Below are 19107 nucleotides of genomic sequence, written 5' to 3' on the forward strand. Positions count from 1 at the left end.
AATCAGAAAGAACAGAAGGCGCAAAAGATAAAACAAAAAGGTGCTACGTACACACACACACACACACACACACACACACACACACACACACACACAAAATGTGGAACAAATAAATGTTGGAAGATTTTCCTTTGTCAATGATTTTGCTGCAGCCATTATTAAATTTTACTATCATGATAGTCCCTTAATGCTGTAAATATACTGTGACTTTTTGTAAGACACATGATCCCTCATGACCTGCCTTTAATTATTCCATACTATGCTGAGTGTTGTGACATTATGTTAAAATTCTTTCTAATGTGAACACATAATGAAATGGTGCTGTCCGATTTCATTTCATTCCATGAAAGTGTGATAGGTGAGTCATTATTTTATTTGTTAGCTCCCTCTAAGTAACATAAATATCCAACACAATATGGGCTGTTGCTGAAATCTTTTACCCACACAGTAACCAAAATTTATTATGGTAACTTACTGCAGAACATACTTATTTGTCACAGAACTGAATACTATGATAATAGCTCAATGGCAGCAGAAGCAGTAGCTATAAACTCACTGTGCCTGGCGACTTCTTCGACCCTTGCGGCCTCCAATGACAGGATTACCAAAATGCTCAGGATGCGTAAGAGGCAACTGATCCAGAGTTTCACTTTCCGCAAAGTGTCTACCACTCTTTAAACATAATGCACTTCGCCTCAATGTGGTGATATCCCCATCATCAAATACTGTAAAACAAGTACATTTATTAGTCAAGTGGGGTATACTTATGTAAGGTCTTGAAACATAAAAAGTGATGGGAAAAAAAGATTATGACATACAGACTGTGTCTCAATAATATGAACATTATTCAACTGCATCAAACAGCTTATACTCACATTAACTCAACAAACAAACTTGTTACCTGAATAACTGTATGAACTTTAATAATTGGAGCAGAGGAAACTGTATAGCCTTTATTACACAGGGTGTATACACAGACAAAGAAAAAAAATTCCTGATTTCCCAGTTAAAAATACAATTTTCCCTGGGTGAAAATAAAAATTTCCGAGGTGAAAATACACTTTCTCCGCATAAAGTGTAAAGTATACTTTCCACCGCAACTGTAAAACTTGCCCATCCTTTGAACGGTAAAGGTTTTATGTAGTAGCAAAGAACTTCCTGGCACTTTAAAGTGGGGGGAGGGGGGGGGGGAGGTGTTTAATAAATAAACAAAACCAAAAAAAATTATGAAAAGGATAGTTGCTACTCACAATATAGTGGGAGATGCTGAGTCACAGATAGGCACAATAAAAAGGCTGTCACAATATAAGCTTTCAGCTATCACGGCCTACGTCAAAAACAGACTACACACACACACACACACACACACACACACACACACACTGCATCCTCTGGCAGTTGAAGTCATACTACGAACAACAGTAGCAGTGCATTTCTTCCATCTCAGCATTTCTTCACATTAACTATTCCTTTCTTCAGTCAGTTTCAGTTTTCTACATCTTTCTTTTTTGACCTGTCAATTTTTCACCACCCCCTCCTACCTCTGTTACATACATTAACTTTTTTCACTCTTATTAACTCATTCATGATGTTTTTGCAGTAATCTCTCTCTTGCACATTATCCTGCCTTCCATCTTTAAACTATCGGGTTTTCAAATCTCGTTAAGTGCAGTCCCCAACAATCAGTTTTTCCTTCTCATCTCATCCAGTAAGTCTCTCCCGAAAGAGATTTCTAGGTGACTTTTCCAAACTCTGCCCCTTTCCCTACACCTCTCTATCCCTTTTTCTTCACCCCTCTTCCTTCCACTTCAATTATTCTGCTGGAAGAATGAGCCACTGTCTCCAAAAACTTCAATCAGTAAAACCTTTTTTTATACCCGTGTTCTCCTGCCACCACTTGGTGAGTAGACTTTTTTATCTATAAAATTACATTATATTGTATAAAGTATAAATGTGAATTCCAGCAAACACAGTACATCAGTTCCTGAAGCTTTGAAACTGAGATTGCAATGCACCCTTGTCAGCCAATCACAGCTCACATCACATGATATCGACAGTCAATGACGGCAGATATTCAGAGCATAGGACACGTGATGACAGCCAGTAGCAACATCACTATCAAGTAGTACGAACTCAAAAATAGGAAAAGTTAATGGTTTAAATTAACACACATAAGAGGATAGGTACCAGAAAAGCTAAGCCTGCACATATAGTACTGGTCCTTTTTCGCTCGTGTTATTCTTTAAGATATATCAAACAGAATTGTGCCACTAAATTTTTAAACAATGACATAGATATCCACTCTTCTGGACCCAAAATTTTTCCGAGTAGTTGGTCATCAAACTGTTAAGGTTTGAAACAGAGTCTATGCTCCATGACTTAAGAAATTCATTGCACATTCTCACACATATCCTAATTCATCCTGTGTAAAAGTAAATTTACTTTGAGGTAACACTTCTTACACCATCATGCACAATATTTTTCCACAACTTGTTAGAAATGTAAACAGTTGCAACATCAGCCTCACACAAAGCAGTTTGTTGTTACAAAGTATTGTACTGTCTTCATCCCAATGTATCAAACATTTTGCTGCCAGCATGAGATTGTGTGCCCACTTTGTTTTGTTGTTGTAAATGGCACATTTTTGTTGTCTTTAAGTTTTATTTTCCCCTCTTATGTTTTATTGCTGCAGTATTATTCTGCAGTTGCGGGCTGGAGTAAAATTCTTTGTTAGAGTATCAGTTCTTACCAGCCAAAGTTACAAAAAATTAACTGAAAAGTAAAACAATTAAAAATTTCCCGATTTTCTCTTGGATGAAAAATTTTCCAGGTTCTTCCCGATTTCCCGGTTGTCCTGGGGCATATACACCCTGTCATATGCCATGTCGAGAAAACCATTTTGAAAGGCATATGGTTCACCAGCTCTCACTCTTTCTCATAAACTGTAGTTTCCGTGACTTATTAATCACCAGCATCATAGCAACATTTCATACAGCACAACCAAAAATGTTATAATAAATGTCTGAGCCCTGGAAACTACAGGTTGTCCTAACAAGAGCACAATCTAAACCAAGAAGGAAGGAACACAGTGAAACTATCAGATGTAAAACAGAAAGGCTATGTCTATCAGAGAGTACACTATAGCACATGTTTACAAGGCATGCAATAAAAGCAGAAAGCAATGAAACTACAGCTGACTCAAATTATGAATTTCCAGCAAAATAAGGATGCTGAAAGTATCGAACAATGAAAAATCCAGGATGGAATGTAACAGTATTATGAAAAGGAAAGTTGCTACTCACCATGTAGTAGAGATGCTGAGTCACAGTTAGGCACAACAAAAAGACTGTCACCTTACTTAATTTTTGACAGTCATTTTGTTGTGCCTATCTGTGAATCTGCATCACTGCTATACGGTGAGTAGCAACTTTTCTATACATCATATTTATGCTGAAAGTATGAATTTCCAGCAAAATGAGGATGCTGAAAGTTTCAAGTAACTTTATATTTTCTGGGCCCCTTACAGGAAACAGTGCCTACATGAAACGAAAGAAGACAATAATAGTGTAACAATGGAAAGTCCAGATTGAAATATCAACACTGTTAAAAAATGGATAAATTGCTACTCTGCATGAGGGTGACATATTGAGTTGCAGACTGGAGCAATGTAAAGACATTTAGCTTTCAGCCAAAGTCTACTTCAGAAAAGAAAACAAGCACATGTTCACACAAGAAAACACACCTCAGATGCACAAACAATCACTATCTCCAGCTGCTCTGGCCAGAATACAACTGTCACTTTGAACAAAAGCAACAATCTGGGAGGGGGACAAGGGAAGGGGGAGGGATATCAGAATATGAGAGAGGGTGCAAAGATGCACTGTCTGGCGGAGTGTGCAGGGCTAAAATGGCAGCAGGCCAAGGCTGACAGGTGCAGCATCAGGAAACTTTGGAGGGGTGTTTTTGGCAGCTAAGGAAAAGGAAGTGGAAAAGGAGAGAAGGGGAGAAAGACTTGTGTGCGAGTTGGCAGAGAACTGCACGCAATGAGTGTGAGGGGATGTGGATTGAGGGGAGAGTAATAGGACAGAGGGTGTGGACACTGTCGATTAGACGGTGTTTGAACAGTAGGTTACCATAGGTTACGGCCGGGATAATTTTGGGTGCAGTTCAGAAAAGCTGATGGTGGAAGGGAGGATCCAAATGGCTCGGACTGTGAAGCAGCCAATGAAATCAATATGTTATGTTCAGGTGCACATTGTGGGTCCATTTTACTCTTGGCCAAAAGTTTGGCAGTGGCCTTTCATCCTGGTGGACAACTGGTTGGTTGTCATACCAATATAAAAAGCTGTGTAATGATTGCAATAGAGCTGGTATATGACATGGCTGCTTTCACAGGTGGCCTGGTCTCTGATGGGGTAGGATAAGCCTGTAACAAGACTGGAGTAAGAACTTATAGATGAGTGGATTTGATAGATTTTGCATCTGAGTCCATCCACTGTGGCAAGAGGGCTGGGATTGGGAGTGGCATAAGGATGGACTACGAAGTTGTGGAGATTGGGTAGGCAAAAGGAACCCACTTTAGGAGGATTGGGAAGGAGCTCGCGTAGGATGTCCCTCATTTCAGGGCATAATGATAGGTAACCAAAGCCCTGGTGAAAGAGGGGGTCCAGTTCCAGTCTGGGTTGGTATTGGATGACGAAGGACGTACATCTTTGTAGCTGTCTTTGGGGGTGGTCTGTATTGATGATGCATTGTGAAAGAGCACAGGAAATCTGTTTGCAACTAGGTCTGGAGGATAGTGCTGCCAGTGAAGACGCTGGTGAAACTTTCAACGTACTGGAAAAGGAAGTTCTTGTCACTGTAGATATGCCTTCCTCTGGAGCCAGGCTGTATGAGAGGCATTTTTCATTGTGGAAGGAATGGTGAGGTGTGGATGGAGCCATCAGTGATGAGATAGTCAACATACAGGACCTCTCTCCCATATAGGTTGGCGGCCCAGAGACAGACAACAACTCCCTTGCCCAATGTGGATAGAGATGTGATCAAGGAGGAGGTGGCCAACATATAGCAAATCCTTCTATGCAGCCTGGCCACCGTGGGATGGGCAAAAACTCCCTTGCGCAGTATGTTGAACCTCTCACAAAGGCTGTTACAGACAGGCAATATCCCCAAGACCCAGTCCACAGACAGATTTCCCATGCCATATCACCACAGACCCCCATCCCCAATCCACCCACCACTTCCAGTCCTATCACAGGCTTACCCTACCCTATTAGAGGGAGGGTCACCTGTGAAAGTAGCCATGTCATATACCAGCTTTGCTACAATCATTGCACAGTTTTCTCTATTAGTATGACTATCAGCAAGCTGTCCACATGGGTAAATGGCCACGGCCATACTATGGCCAAGAATGTAAAATGGACCCACCCCTGTGGCACAACATGCAGCTGAACATAACATGCTTGATTTCAATGGCTGGTTCACAACCCGGGCCATCTGAATCCTCCCATCCACCGCTAGCTTTTCTGAACTGTGCATGTGAGAGTTATCCTTGTGAAATTATCCCAGACTCAACATTTGCTAACCTACTGTTCCCATATCTTCCGTCTACCCAACTCATGTCCCCTCACCCTCACTATGCACCACTCTGCCAACACACCCATCAATCTTTCCCCCTTCTTTTCCTCTTCCACATCCCATTCCTGCCATGGCTCCCCCCCCCCCTCCCCTCCCTCGTCCACAGCCTCTTGATGCTGCACCTGGCAGTCTTGCCCTGCTACCATCTAGTTCCTGCACAGTGTCTGACAGTGCTCTTTGCAAACCCCCTCCCGGATTGCTACTTTCGTTCAAAGTGACAGTTGTATTCTGAACAGAGTGGCCAGAGACAACGGTCATGTGTGCTTTCTTGTGTGAATGTCTGTCTGATTTCTTTTCTAGTCTGAAGAACATTTTGGTCGAAAGCTAAATATGGAATAGTCTTTCTGTTGTGCCTGTCTGCAGCTCAACATGTCATTTGACAGTAGTAGCAATCTGTCTTTTCCAAAATATTGCCCATAATGATTCATGTGATCATGAAGTATCAACACAAAAACAGCAGTGGGAAGTAACAAACATACACTAAACCACAAAAACAATACAACAACAAATTTCACGAAGCAGCAACCAGCAGTAGTGTCTAGAATTCTTGTTTTTTGTTAACTACATATGAAACTAGTAAATCTTAACTTTTGATTTAACTGATATCAGAGTATGCTGCTGCTCCACTGTATAGTATACAATGGTAAAGATAAAGCCATAATTTAAAAAAATCAAAAGTGATCTCACTCATTGCAGGGCAACTTTACATTAAATATTATATCCTATGCATCATAATTAGGAGTACAGAACTTACCGACTGTGTACTGACTGCAATCCTGAATCTTAGTAATTGTAGCTTCTAGTTGTTCTTTTCTTTCAGGATGCTTTACTTCACATACAGCTCCCACCTGCAGCAATATTGGACAAAATAAAATATATTATTTAGAATCAAAAGAAATACAATGATTAACTGCTATGTAAAGTTAACTAAGAATTAACAATTCACTTGGGTTCAACATCTCAACAATTTCCAACGACAGGTCCAATGTAGCTGTCCTCTGCAAGGCTCTTTATCTCTGCATGACTATAGCAGCCTGCATCCATTTGAACCTGCTTACTGTATTCACCCCTTTATCTCCCTCTGGCAATTTTACGCCATGCACTTACCCTCCAACACCCTACTAACAATACTTGCTGCCTCAGGAAGTGTCCTATCAACAAATCCCCTTTTTTAGGGTTGTTGTGCCACAAATTCATTTTTCCCAATCCGATTCAGTATCACTTCATTTGTTATTCAATCCACCAATCTAATCTTCAGCATTTTTCCACAGAAAATTATTTCAAAAGCTTCTGTTCTATTCCTGTCTGAATTGTTTATCATTCATGTTTTACTTCCAAACAGTGCTACACCTAACACACACACTTTCAGAAAAAGACTTCCTAACACATAAATTGATATTAGATCCTCTTTTTCATAAATGCTTTTCTTGCTATTGCGACTCTGTACGTTAAATCCTCTCCACTTTATCACTAATCAATTATTTTACTATCCAAATAACAAAACCAACAACTGCTTTTAGTTTCTCATTTCCTAACCTAATTCCATCAGTGTCACTTGATTTAAATTGATAACATTTCATTACACTTGTTTTACTGTTGTTGATATTCATCACATAATCTCCTTTCAAAACACTATCTACTCCGTTAAATTGTTTTTCCAAATCGTTTGCCACATCTGACAGAATTACAATGTCATCAGCAAACTGCCAGGTTTTTATTTCTTCTCCATAAACTTACAACTGAATTCCCACAATTCTCCTTTGCTTTTCTTGCTCAAGGTATACATTGATCACCATCAGGGAGACTTAACAATACTGTTTCACTCCCTTCTCAACTACCGCTTCCCTTTCACGCATCCCTGCTATCCTTAGAATTTCAAAGTGTGTAATCCGATCAACGTTGTCGAAAGCTTTCCCTAAATCTACAATACTACTGATAGAACTTCAAAAATGTAATACAGGCCACTTTGTCAAAAGATTACCCTAAATCTACAAATGCTAGAAACCTAGGTTTGGCTTTTTTCAGCCTATCTTTTAGGCTAAGTCTTAAGGTCAGTATTGGCTCACATGTTCCTACATTTCTCTGGAACCCAAACTAATCTTCCCAAGATCTGCTTCTGAAAGTTTATCTATTCTTCTGTATACAATTCATGTCGATATTTATAACGTAGGGAAAGACAGATTGCTACTTACCATAAAGAAGGTAAGTAAAGTTGCAGACATGCACAATTAAAAGACACTTACACAAAGTTTTTGGCCAGAGCCTTCATCAGTAAGAGAGACACATACATCATTCTCTCTCTTACTAACGAAGGCTGTGGCCGAAAGATTTATGTAAGTGTTTTAATTGTGCCTGTCTGCAACTTGATGTGTCTTCTTTACGGTTAATAGCAATCTATCTTTTCCTACATTTTTGATATTCGTACCTGGAATTTCCATGTCAATATTTTGCAGCTGTGACTTACAATACTGATGGTTCTGTCGTATTCACACTTGTTTTCTATGGAATGGGAACTAATATACTCTTTCTTAAGTCTGGGAGTGTTTTGCCTGTCTCATATATCTTGCACAGTGCGTGGAATAGTTTTATCATAGCTGGCTCTACCAAGAATCTTAATAATTCTGAGGGAATGTCATCTATTACATGAGCCTTTTCCTACTTAAGTCTTTCAGTGCTCTGTCAAATTATTCTTGCAGCAACATTCCCCATCTTGTCTTCACCTACTTCCTCTTCTATCTCTATAACCTTGTCCTCCAGTTTGTTTGCCTTAGGTCACTCTTTATATTAGTTCCACCATTCAGCTTTACCTTCTTTACTTAGTGCTGGCTTGATATTCATACAGGTGCTTCTCTTTTTCTCAACAGGTCTGTGTTTTTCTACAGACAGCATCTATCTTTCCCTTATATATATGCATTACTCTTACAGTCTTGGATTGTTTCCTCTAGCCATTACTGTTTAGCCATTTTGCACTTCTTGTCCATCATCTTTTTTAGATGTCTGTATTCCCTTTCATGTGCATCATTAGCTGTAATTTTATGATATCTGCTTTCGTACATTAATTCAATATCTCTATCATTATCCCAGGATTTCTACTGAACTTTAAATTTTTCCATATTTGATTCTTTGCTGCATTCATCATTTTGTATCTCACGGCTACCCTTACATCATCTACTGTGTTCCTTAGCCCTGTTTCATTCCAATATTTCCTGATTCTCCCTCAAACTCTCGACAGCCTCTGGTTCCTTGAATTTACCCATATCCCATTTCCTTAATTTCCAAACTTCCTGCCATTTCATTCGTTTCAGTCTGTAGTTCATAACTGATAAATTATGGTCAGAGTCCATATTTGTCCATGGATATGTCATACTGTTTAAAATTGGGTTTCGAACTACTGATTTACTATATAATCAATCTGAAATGTGCCAGTGTATCCAGGTCTCTTCCATGTATATAATCTATTTTCATGATTCTTAAACCAAGTGTTAGCAAAGACTAAATCAGGCTCTGTGCAAAATTCCACCAGTCAGTTTCCTTGTTTATTCCTCTTCCCCAGTCCATGTTTTCTACAGTTTTTTTCCTTTTCTTTCTTTTTCTAATACTGAATTCCAGTCATCTATATCAAATTTTCGTTGCCTTTAACTAACCGAATAATTCTCTTTATCCCATCATACATTCTTTCAATCTCTTGACCATGTGCAGAGGTAGCATACGAGCTTGTACTATTGTAGTGGGTGTTGGTTTCGTGTATATCTTGGCTACGATATTGCATTCACTATGCTATTCATCGTAGCTACCAACACGCCTACTTTCTTACTCATTATTAGGACTACTCACGTATTACCCCCATTTGATTGTGTGTTTATAACCCTGTACTGACCTGAACCCAAGTCCTGTTCCTTCTCCCACTACAATTCACAAATTCCAACCGCAACTTCAACCTATTTTTTTTTTTTTTTTTTTTAAAAATCTCCAACCTACCCACCCAACTGAAGGATCAAACATTCCACACACTGACCTGTAAAATGCCAGTTTTGGCTTTCCTCATGACATTCTCCTAACTAGTCCCTGCCCCGAGATCTGAATAGGGGACTACTTTACCTCCAGAATATTTTCACCTAAGAGGATGCCACCAACAACCAACATCAGGAAACACTACATGCCCTTGGGGGAGGTGAGAGACCGGGGGGGAAGGGGGGGGGTGGAGTTATAGCTGCCATTTCCATTTGCTTTCAGCTGTTCCCTGTAGCAGCATAGCAAAGCAATGTTAGTTAATGTGACAAGGCCATATCAGTTAATCATCTGGACTGTTGCCCCCACAACTACTGAAAACGCTGCCCCTTTTCAGGAGCTGTGTGTTAATCTGGCCTTTCCGGAGATACCTCTCCATTGTGATTGCATCTATGATACGACTACCTTCATCATTGAGGCACATGAGCCACCCCACCTCGGAAAGGTCTGCAGTTCACAGGAAGCGGGAGGTGTGGAAACTATCCCTCAGTGTACAGAAAAGATGTACTATATTCCACGCTTTTGCCTGTGATGGCAGTCCAAATAAAATTATTAAGCATGTCTCACGGTTCCATCCAGTCACTTGTTGACCAGTCTGGTGTGGCAACTGACAATAGCAAAACAAAAGCCGAAGTTTTAAATTTCACATTTAAGGAATCATTCTTGTAAGAGAATTGTACAAATATACTGTCATTTGACCATCAAACAGACTCTGGTACAGACAACATCATAATCAGCATCCCTGGTATGGAGAAACAACTGAAAGAGTAGAAAACAAAGAAGTCACCAGGTCCAGATGGAATCCAAATTCAGGTATCTACAGAGTAGTATACAGCACTGCCACCTTACCTAGCTTACATTTATTGCAAATCTCTCGCCTGGCGCAAAGTCCCAAGTGACTGGAAAAAAGCGCAGGTGACTCCGGTGTATAAGAAGTGCACACTAACAGACTCAAAATTACAGACCAATATCCCTACCATCGGTTTACTGGAGAATCCTTGAACACATTCTCAGTTTGAATGTAATAAATTTTTTTGAGACAGAGAATCTTATGTACACATATAATCATGATCGCAGAAAGCACTGCTTGTCCAAAACTCAGTTTTCCCTTTTTTCATTATGAACAGCGAACTATGGAAGAAAGGCAACAGACAGATACTGTATTGCTAGATTTCGGGAAAGTCTTTGACACACAGCCCAGGATGTTGACCTTGATGAGCGTTCATTCAAGACAAGAAGTGCCTCAGGGAAGTGTGATAGGACCAATGCTGTTCTCTATACATAAATGATTTGGGGAAGTGGGTGGGCAGCAATCTGCGGTTGTTTACTAATGATGATGTGGTGTATGGTATGGTGTCAAAGTTGAGTGACTGTAGGAGGATACAAGATGACTTAGACAAAATTTCTATGTGGATGAGCAGGAAAAATAAACCTGTAATGTTAGGACACAGCATTACTAGTGTCCTGCTTGACACAGTCACATCATTTAAATATCTGGGTGATATGAAGTCAAAACAAACATGTAAAGCTCGAGTGTTTGGGAACCGTACCATATTAGATTAAAGGAAGCCATCAAAGCAATTCAGAAGCAGGCTGCTAGGTTCGTTACTGGTAGGTTCGAACAACATGCAAGTGTTACGGACATGATTCAGGAATTCGAATGAGGAGTCCTGGAGGGGAAGTGACATTCTTTTCGAGGAACACTAGTGAGAAAATTTATAGAACCGACATTTGATGCTGATTTCAGAACAATTCTACTGCCTCCAACATACACTGCACTTAAGGACCACAAAGATAACATATGAGAAATTAGGACTCATACGGTGGCATATAGACAGTTGTTTCCCCCCCCCTCTCTCCATTTACGAGTGGAAAACGAAAGGAAATGGTAGTTCCAGTACAGGGTACCATCCAACACATGCTGTACAGTGGATTTCATAGTATTGATGTAGATGTACAATGATTAACCTTTGCTATGGTAAATATGACAAGTCCACAACTCAGAATTCTTTTCACTTCATGATATAATTAAATATTTCTAAGAACCGCCTTATGACAGAAAAACAAATAATCAGTGTAAAAAAATTAAGTGGAATACAAGTTGAACAAAGAAAAGGTACACTGCTGCCCATTAAAACTGCAACACCAGGATGGATAGCAAATAAGTAAATTTTACTTATTAAACAATGAAAAATCCGTCTACTGTTGACAAAGGCCAATGGTCGAAAGGTTTAACTGTGTCTTTTTGTGGTGCCTATCTGCGACTCAGCATCTCCGTTATATGGTGATTAGTAACTTTCCTTTTATAAACTTTGCTTATTGTGTGTATACAGTAAATTTATGGATGGTTTGGGTGTTTACAGAGTATGAAATTTAGTAGACAGAGCTGTCATCATCTGCGCAACAAAGGCTCTAACCCAGCTGGGCATGAGTCGAACTGAGTATAGATGACAGGTACAGATACCTCACTCCATGCTGCTTCAGCTATATGACAAGCGTTCATCAATTGCCGTGGTTGGCAAGCTGCAGCATGTCAGCCTCTTGGAAATCCACATTTCAATCTCTCTAATGGCCGAGATCTGAACGATGTGCTGGACCCATAATCACATCTCTCTAATGGGTGAGATACCTTAACAGTGTTTTGGCCAGCAGCACAACTGAACACCCTCTGCATCAAGGTAGGATACGACAGCAGGGGCAACATGTAGTCTTGTATTATCTCGTCAAAAGATATGTTGAAGATAAGGCACAGCCACTGGCCTTAAAATGTCAGAAGGTAATGCCTGCTGTCCACATTACTAGGTTTGGGAACCAGAAGTGGTGGTAATGCCATTAAATACAATCACATGAAAGGTGCTGGGCCTGTGAGGAGGAGGTGGTGGTGGTGGTTTGGGGGGGAGGGGGTTGGATAAATTTTGCAACATTGATTCCTTCTTGTGGATTCCATCCATTGTGACGAATGGAGAAGTCAGAACCATCTAAAGAGACAATGTAGTGTCATTCATGTGTCCAGTATTGACATGGACACATCACTGATGGCTTATTCTCTGTAACTATGGTCATTGTGCTTAACAGTAATTGGCATTCCAGGCGTCATCTCTAATTCTGTGTGTTAGGTTCTCTTGCTGTATACAAGCCCATCACCTGACCCTAAGTATGTGACACGACTGTACAATCTGCACAGTTGGGCAAAGGGCTGCCAAGATTGTGCATGTCATTGAGTTTGCTTTCCTGAGGGCATTCACTACATATTCATATGACTGACATGGAATCCCAAACAAAAAGGACAGCAATATCATACACTGATAAGCCACAGCCTCAATATGTCACAGCTCTGTTGCTCTCAAATACCAACACTCTCCTCCTCCTTTAGCTGTCATAACAGCATCTTTTCATAAATAACCTCCATTCAAATGTGATTTCTAAATGAGAATGCTGTCATTTAATTCCTTGTACACACAACGTGTGGTGTTACTCCTACCTGCTTTGTGTGGGTGTGCTGAAACACTTAACATTTGCATAGCCAAGCATGTAGTACACATTAGGCATACGCCTAATTAATATTTGTTAGCTGCCAGCTTCATGGTATTGTTTTAATTTTAATGGCCAACAGTATAAATGCCACAGATCAAAGTACCCCATAAATGATAAACTTACTGTCACAAGACACTCTACAGTAGGCCTACTTCAAAACAGACATAACATAGAACTCCTACCACCAACTAGAAATTTTTGGCAACCTATTATATTTTGCAACAACATTTTTGAATTTTCTGAATATTTTACCACAGAGTAAAGATAACATGCATTTTAACAGCCTTCTGAATATCCACACTAAAGAATACACTGTACTCACTAACAATTGGCATGTGCAAAACAGCACATCATGTTCTCCCCATGTCCCATCAAAGTTGCTACTTGTACAATTTTGATTAGAAATGGAGGAAATTAGGATTTTTCAAAGATGATGAGTTCTATAGCCAAAGGCTCTGGAGAAAACAATTCAGCATCGATTTATTTTTTTTGCAATACATGTACTACACCACAGCACACAATACTGATTTCTGATACGTTGAATTAAAAAGCAGCCTCACTGCAACTACAGAGAATACGGGAAATTAATGTGTTGCAAAAAGCATAAGTGAATTAATTTCAAGGGTGAAATCTCTATCAAAGTGATTAAAATTAAGTACTTGTGTGTGTTCATATTTTTAACCGATAAGTAATACTTCTATGACATAAATTTACGCTATCATTAGCTCACAGGTAAAGCTTCACTTTGTCTCTACATAATTTGTATTTTCTAGAAACAATCGACAGAAAATGGTGCACAGTAACTTGCTCTCAACGAACGAAATCCTTAATTTCGTATTAGGCCTATACATATGACAACCAAAATGTTGTGCTTAAGCGAATGTTTGAGAAATTTAAATAATGTTTACGCTGAAGCCACAACCGAACAGCGGCGCTCAATTGAAGGCTGGGGGGAGATGATAGTGTGGAGAAAAGAAAATAGACAACGTCTGATATATGAACTAGAGATTAAACGTTTCTCTAGATGTTCTCCCAACAAAATAAGAACGGAATCAGACCGTAAAAATAAATGAAGTTCACAGATTTATGTTGTAAGAATTAAACAACGCAAAATGAAAATGCGGTGACCCAAAAAATCTTCAACAAAATGAGTGACTCCATAGTAATTGTGCCAGTTAAAAAATTTAATTTATATATACTATTTCATCAAAACATAAGTGGCGCCCTATTTGCCGCATCCGCGACACGAAAAAAAAAAAAAAATAATAATAATAATAAAAGAAACGGACACGAACGTCAACCGGGGGTGGGGGGTGGGGGGGGGGGGGGGAGGTACCGTTAAGTGAATTATAATCAATAAGACTAAAATATAGAGAAGAATTTATCGTATTCAGCCGCAATGTCACGAAGAGAAAATCGTAATTAATCCGGGAAACTAGCACTCATCGATTGCAACAATGCAATGAGACATACCTTCAAAACTACAATCAATTAAAGCAAATAGCACGTGGCCTAAGAATGCAAAGAAAAAGTTTTGAAAATTTTTGACGATAGTAACTAAATGACATCACAAGACTTACAAAACGTGGGTTTATTTTAATACAATGAGATAATTACTTATATGACAAGTTACACCAGTTTACTGTGTTTTTAACTCAAGACGAAACAGCTGCAATAACATTAGCTAGACTGTCTTATGTAGTCCTAAAATACTTCGCAAATGACGTGTGCAAAAAGATCCATCATTGTTGAAGCATGTAGACAGCGAAAAGGAATGTTTAAAAAAGCATTCTGACATGTACGTGTGCTACAGAGGGTGTTTACGACATTATTGAAATGGCGACGAATTGCCGAACAGTAGCCAACAAACGGAGCGTATAATGCGTAGTGTCATTACGTGCGGACTCAAGATGGCGCTTCCAAACACATTACGGCATGTTTCACTGCAATCGATACGGTTCTCCGACAGCTGTTGTGATAAACTAATTTAGGATTAGTCATGCGAAGGTGGTTACTTGTTCTTTGCAGAAGTCATGCAGCCAATGTAATCACTTCACTGTTGCGAACAAGCTAGTAACAAAATGTTATTTCCATTTAACTGTTGCTGGCTAATACATACGAGAAAAGAAGTACTCGTAATGAACTTTTTTCTGTTGTTACTATTACGCAGGTGACTATACAAATCAGGTGGGGGAATGCAGTAGCAGCCCTAATAATGAATGAGAACACGGAATGCGGGGAGCTAGTACAGTGAACGCATTCTAGTAGCCTAGAGAGCCAACCACAATATGACAAGTTCCTATACGGTACAACTCCGCAGTTGAAGAGACGAATAATGTACGGCGAAGAAAGAAGAAGAAAATTTATTCAAGTTTTTTGAAAGAGTGAGCTGCTATTTGATTGTGTACTGTATTAGTAGATCTTCTGCACTGCCGGTATCCTGTTTTCGGCTTTTATACCGTTATCAAGAGCAAAGCTCAAAGTTATTACACCATTATTATTCATTGTACTTGATAATGACATAAAAGCCGAAATCTAGCTAGTACAGAATATAGTGGTGGTACTCAGTCAAATGGCAGTTTACTCTTTCAAAAGATTTTGTAAGACTGTGGTTCAATACCGTTGAGAACTTTATATTCAGATAGTTGTGGCGGACGAAGATTTAATTGTGTTGGAGGAATACAGTTCTTTAAGAGGAAAAGAAGGAAACATGGTAGGAGGAAGTCAACCGGGGGGGGGGGGGGGGGGGGGGGGGCGGCAATTTAATCATTGTCATCATGAAAAGATTGCACATGTGGAAGAAAACTGAAGGCACCAGAAGGTTTCTGATAGACTGTATACAACCAGATATCAAAATGAAACTGCAAAACATTTTCATGTGCAGGTACGATCTCTGACCATAATTAATTAACAATGAACTGCAGACCAAAACTGAAGAAAAGTAAGAAATTAAGGGTGTGGGACCTGCTTAAATTGAAAGAACCAGAGACTGCTGGAAATTTCAAGAGAAAGCATCAGGCAGTGTGTTACCTGTACTGAAAAATTGAAGGCAGAACAACATCAAATAGGCAAGATGACAAGCCCTAGTAGAAATCCTTGGACAGCACTTTGTACATCCAATATAACTGAAACGAGGAGGAAACAAAAAAATTCCACAGGGAATGATGGAATCCAGAAAGCACGACAGATGAAATGCAAAAATGGCATAATCCATATCACTACAGGCAAGGGGGTTACCTTCACAGTCTGTGATGCTATTGAATTTAGCATATGTTAAAATTTAGAAGTAAGACACATATTTTTTGTTTTCTCCAAAATAATTCCTGCCCCTAGAGAAAAGCAATGAAGTTGCGAATCTTAGAAATTTTTTAAAAAGCTGTATCTCTATAACAGTTCTAGATATTCTGTTGATTTTTTTTAATGGTTCAAATGGCTCTGAGCACTATGGGACTTAACATCTGTGGTCATCAGTCCCCTAGAACTTAGAACTATTTAAACCTAACTAACCTAAGAACATCACACACATCCATGCCCGAGGCAGGATTCGAACCTGCGACCGTAGGAGCCGCGCGGTTCCGAACTGTGCGCCCTTTTTTTTTATTTGAAAGATAATTTGTTTATAATTACAATGGTACCCTCCATTCGGACATATCTGTCAAAGTTCTTTCACGGTTGCCTTTGAATTTTATTTATAATTTACAGAAAAAATTGTTTTCTGTTGATTAGTACCACGTAGTACAACATTATCTGTAAATGAGAGCTTCCAGCTTTAAGTTGGACAGGTTTTATTTTAAAAAATCATTTTTTGTAGCTTTCAAGGGTAATCTGTGTCTTCACTGAAGTTGTTTCTTACTAATTTCTTTGTTACACTGTTTATTTCTATTGTATTTGTTGCAGTTATTTCTTTCACTTTGTGGTTTCTTGTCAGTTTCTTTGTCATGGTTGTTCATTGCAAGTTTCTGTATTGTAGTTGTTCTGTGCTAATTTGTTTACTGAAGAGGCTTCTAAGAAATCTGAGACCAACAAGGGAGTTCTGTGTTTTCGTGAGGAATTTTCCAGTTGACACAGTTGCAATGTGTTATGTGAAAAGGACTGTTTGAAATGTCTTCCGACTGGGGCCACAGGAGAGTGAAGTTTGGTGACTATTTGCATACCCATAAAAGACTGATACATAAGACAAACAAAAAACAGACCTTGTTCAGGTTGGGAATAAGTGTTCTCATTTGAAGTCTGTTTCAAAGTGAAGATGTTTCCAGCTATGACTTTTTGTGTTCTAAATTTTTTAACAGAATAACAATGATAGTATCTGAACAAGGTGAAGCCTCCCATGGTGCAGATGATGCAGATTTTGCATCAACAGAAGAAGAATTAAATCAGTCAACTACAGAGGTCGGTGTTAGTCCTGTTAAGAAGTAGGTGTTAGTCCTATTAAGATACCTTGGTCAGTGAAGTTGAGTCATAAGCTGCTCTGTGCATCAAGAAAGTGCAGAGAAATTACTAAAGCTATGGATGAATACACTACAGCAAAACTGACCACACTCTTCAAAGTAGAAATTATATCTTCAGAAAAAATGAACCAAAGCACTCCCGCACCTCTTGCCAGGAATTTTTCACAAATATCAATTCAGCTGTTGAATACTGTGCATCCTACAGTGAATAGGTGCAAGTTTTAACTGTTATTCCAGAAACATCATCAAAGAAAACAATTTTGAACCACATTTCATTGGTATCAAAGTACATGGTAGACAAGTCAAGATATGTGAGGTCTGTAAAAGGAGTCTTGGGAAGACCAGATCCGTATTACAGTCATCCTGTTGAAGCAGCTCAAGTGTTCAAGTAGTGCAGTCATTTTATCTGGAAGATAAATGGGACTGTTCTCGCCAGAGTGCCAACAAAAAAAAGGACACTATAACTGTAACTGTTGAAGGTAAATAACTTAAAGTGAAGAGGTATGTGACTCGCAATATTAAAGAAACTTTTGCAGTTTATAAGAGCAACTGTACAACTTCACATATTGGAAGATCAAAATTTTATGCACTATGACCTAAGTGGGTATTTCCACACCTACCTCTAGATGTCTGTGTGTATACTGTGTGAATTTGGAACTTACTGGAGCACATGACATATGACACCTTGGTTGGGTGTGTGAAGTCATTAGAAGTCTGTGACATAAAACAAGAGACTTGTTTGTTTCAAGAATGTGTTGACTGCCATGGAAAGGGAGGACTGCTTTACAGACACTTAGCCTGGAAGACGTAGCAGGTAACTCTGCAGAAATTAAATATGTGACATGGGAGGAAAATGAACTAATTAAGAAAACTGTTGCCTTTGACAGTTTCATTGATAATGATGATGATGAGGTCCCATACTCCAAGGAGCATAGGGGACAACGCGGGAGACCCGCACCGCTGTACTAGGCAAGGTCCTAGTGGAGGTGGTTTGCCATTGCCTTCCTCCGACCATAATGGGGATGAATAATAATAATGATGATGATGAAGACGACGCAACACCCAGTCATCACAAGGCAGGAAAAATCCATGACCCCACCGGGAATCGAAACCGGGATCCCGTACGCGAGAAGCGAGAACGCTACCGCAAGACCACGAGTGATAAACTTAGTAAATAGTCAATGAAAGCAGTAACACACCAGCATCTGAAGAAATTGCAACAACAACACATTGCAGAAGTGAAATGGTGTGTACAGGCTGAAGAACTAAGTTTGATGCTTCACTGTGATTTTGCTGAAAACTGGTCTGTAATTCTCCCACAAGAAGTACAAGAGTATCATTGGAGCAATGACCAAGTTTCAATTTTTACATGAGTGACATATTTTTAAAACAAGACCACAAGTGTTGCAGCTATAAGTTATGACACAGGACATGACTCAGCAGACACTTTGCTAGTAATGTGTAAAATTTTTCAACTGCA

General features: G+C 39.3%; 1 protein-coding gene across 1 annotated transcript in view; it reads right to left on the reverse strand.

The window, feature by feature from the left end:
* Window positions 1-19107, reverse strand: part of LOC124622025 (AT-rich interactive domain-containing protein 4B-like) — a 157185-nt gene that overhangs the window by 95469 nt on the left and 42609 nt on the right. The window contains exons 4-5 of the mRNA XM_047147619.1: window positions 6392-6485; window positions 557-725 (exon numbers count right to left, since the gene is read on the reverse strand). Of these exons, the coding sequence (XP_047003575.1) occupies window positions 557-725; window positions 6392-6485 (263 nt within the window). The remainder of the gene's footprint in view (window positions 1-556; window positions 726-6391; window positions 6486-19107) is intronic.

This window comes from Schistocerca americana, chromosome 1, assembly GCF_021461395.2.
Source record: "Schistocerca americana isolate TAMUIC-IGC-003095 chromosome 1, iqSchAmer2.1, whole genome shotgun sequence".
In the NCBI taxonomy this organism is placed as follows: domain Eukaryota; kingdom Metazoa; phylum Arthropoda; class Insecta; order Orthoptera; family Acrididae; genus Schistocerca; species Schistocerca americana.